The sequence below is a fragment of the Myotis brandtii genome, unplaced genomic scaffold (genome assembly GCF_000412655.1).
Source record: "Myotis brandtii unplaced genomic scaffold, ASM41265v1 scaffold633, whole genome shotgun sequence".
NCBI classification, from domain to species: Eukaryota; Metazoa; Chordata; class Mammalia; order Chiroptera; family Vespertilionidae; genus Myotis; species Myotis brandtii.
The window spans coordinates 2,897,875-2,899,487 of record NW_005370423.1 but is presented as its reverse complement, the minus strand read 5'-3'; the positions used below and the strand labels follow the sequence as shown (position 1 = coordinate 2,899,487).

Genomic DNA, 1,613 nt, shown 5'->3' with positions numbered 1-1,613 from the left:
TCGGGGCTGGCGCTGTGGTTGCTGGAGTCGGGCTGCCGGTGGCTGTCCAGGTGGCAGTAGACGCCCTCCACGGAGGAGAACTGCTCGGGGCACATGGGGCACTTGTGCTTCTGGTGGGCGTGGGCCTGGTGGATGTGGGCGAGCAGCGCGCCCTCGTCGCCGAAGGCCTCGGGGCAGTGGATGCACTGCAGGTCGGCCTTCTCCGAGAGCTGCGGGTGCCGCGTGAGCACGTGCTTCTCCAGCGCCTCCGTCTGGCTGAAGGTGTCCTCGCAGTAGTCGCACATGAAGTCGTCCTTGCGGGCCTCCTTCTCGCACTTGGCCAGATGCTCCTTGTTCTTCTTGTGCGCCTGCATGTGGCTCTGCAGCGAGCTGGTGGACGAGAAGCCGCGCTTGCACACCGAGCACTTGAAGGGCTTGCTGGAGCTGTGCGTCTTCAGGTGGATCTTGAGGTGGTCGCTGCGGGAAAAGGCCGCCTCGCACTCGTGGCAGTGGTACTTCTTGTCGCCCGTGTGCAGTTTGATGTGGCGGTCGCGGCTGCGCTTGTGCTTGAAGAGGCGGCTGCAGTAGGTGCACTTGAACGGCAGCTTGTCGCTGTGGATCTGCTCGTGCCGCTTCAGGTAGCTCAGGCGGATGAAGGACTTGTCGCAGAACTGGCACGGGTACGGCAGGCCCGTGCCCCCTTCCTCCTCGCCCAGGCCCAGGTCGCAGCCATCCCCGATCATCTGCGTGGGGGACGCCACATCCTTGCTGGAGGGAGACGAGGCCACCCAGGAGAGCTGCGGGTCGTCGTCAGCATCTGCGGGGCGGGGGGGAAGGCGGAGAGCAGATTAGAGGCGATTCCCAGGGCGGCGGAGAGGCAAGGACAGAGCCAGCGTCTCCGCCGCGAGGCTGAGGCTTGCAGCTGGCTGGCCGGGGGCGGAGGGGGATGGGGGGCCGGAAGGCAGTGGCCATGAGGGCCCTCCAGCCTGCAGAGGGGGTGGCAGGGGGGCGGCGGCAGGAAATGGAGGGGCCGTGCCCTCCCCCTCGGCGACACCTGCCTGGGCCTCGATGGACAAGGTGCCCCCGCGCGAAGGGAGGACTTGGCCCCTTCCCTGAGGGGGTGCAGGGGCCGCTGGGACAGAGCCACGGGAAATGAGACATGTTGCAGCGCCTGATGGAGACCTGGGGTGCCCTCCCTCCCCCCCCTACCCTGGCGGGAAGCCCTGTCACTGGTCCTGGGGGCATGGGCAACCCTTGGCGAGGAAACACGGCGCATGCGCACGAACTGGACTGTGCCACGTCATGGGGGATGGGGACCCCGAGGAAGCTGGGCGGCTCCGCCCGGTGGCAGACACACATGAGGCGGGAAGTCGCAGGCACGTGGCATCGACACCAGGGCACACGCGGGAGCGGGCAGAGGCCACGGAGAAGGGTCTGTGGTTTCCAGCCCAAACCACTTTCAGGGGCTGTTTTCTTTGCTTCCCTCGACGCCACGGTCACCCAAGCCCGGGGGTGAGGGGGTGCCTGATGGTGACTGAGTAGAGGAGGGGCCAGGACCCAGGTGGCCACGGAGCTCAGAGCCCGTGGGCCCTTCAATCCCCTGGGGGGCGGGGCTCTCCTCACAACGCCCCATG

The 1,613-nt window shown here is 67.4% G+C and overlaps 1 protein-coding gene across 1 annotated transcript in view; it reads right to left on the bottom strand.

Annotated features, from left to right (window-relative positions):
- ZNF423 (zinc finger protein 423) overlaps nucleotides 1-1,613 on the bottom strand; it is an 11,759-nt gene that overhangs the window by 4,883 nt on the left and 5,263 nt on the right. Inside the window, exon 3 of the mRNA XM_014528404.1 lies at nucleotides 34-796. Coding sequence (XP_014383890.1) covers nucleotides 34-796 — 763 coding nt within the window. The remainder of the gene's footprint in view (nucleotides 1-33; nucleotides 797-1,613) is intronic.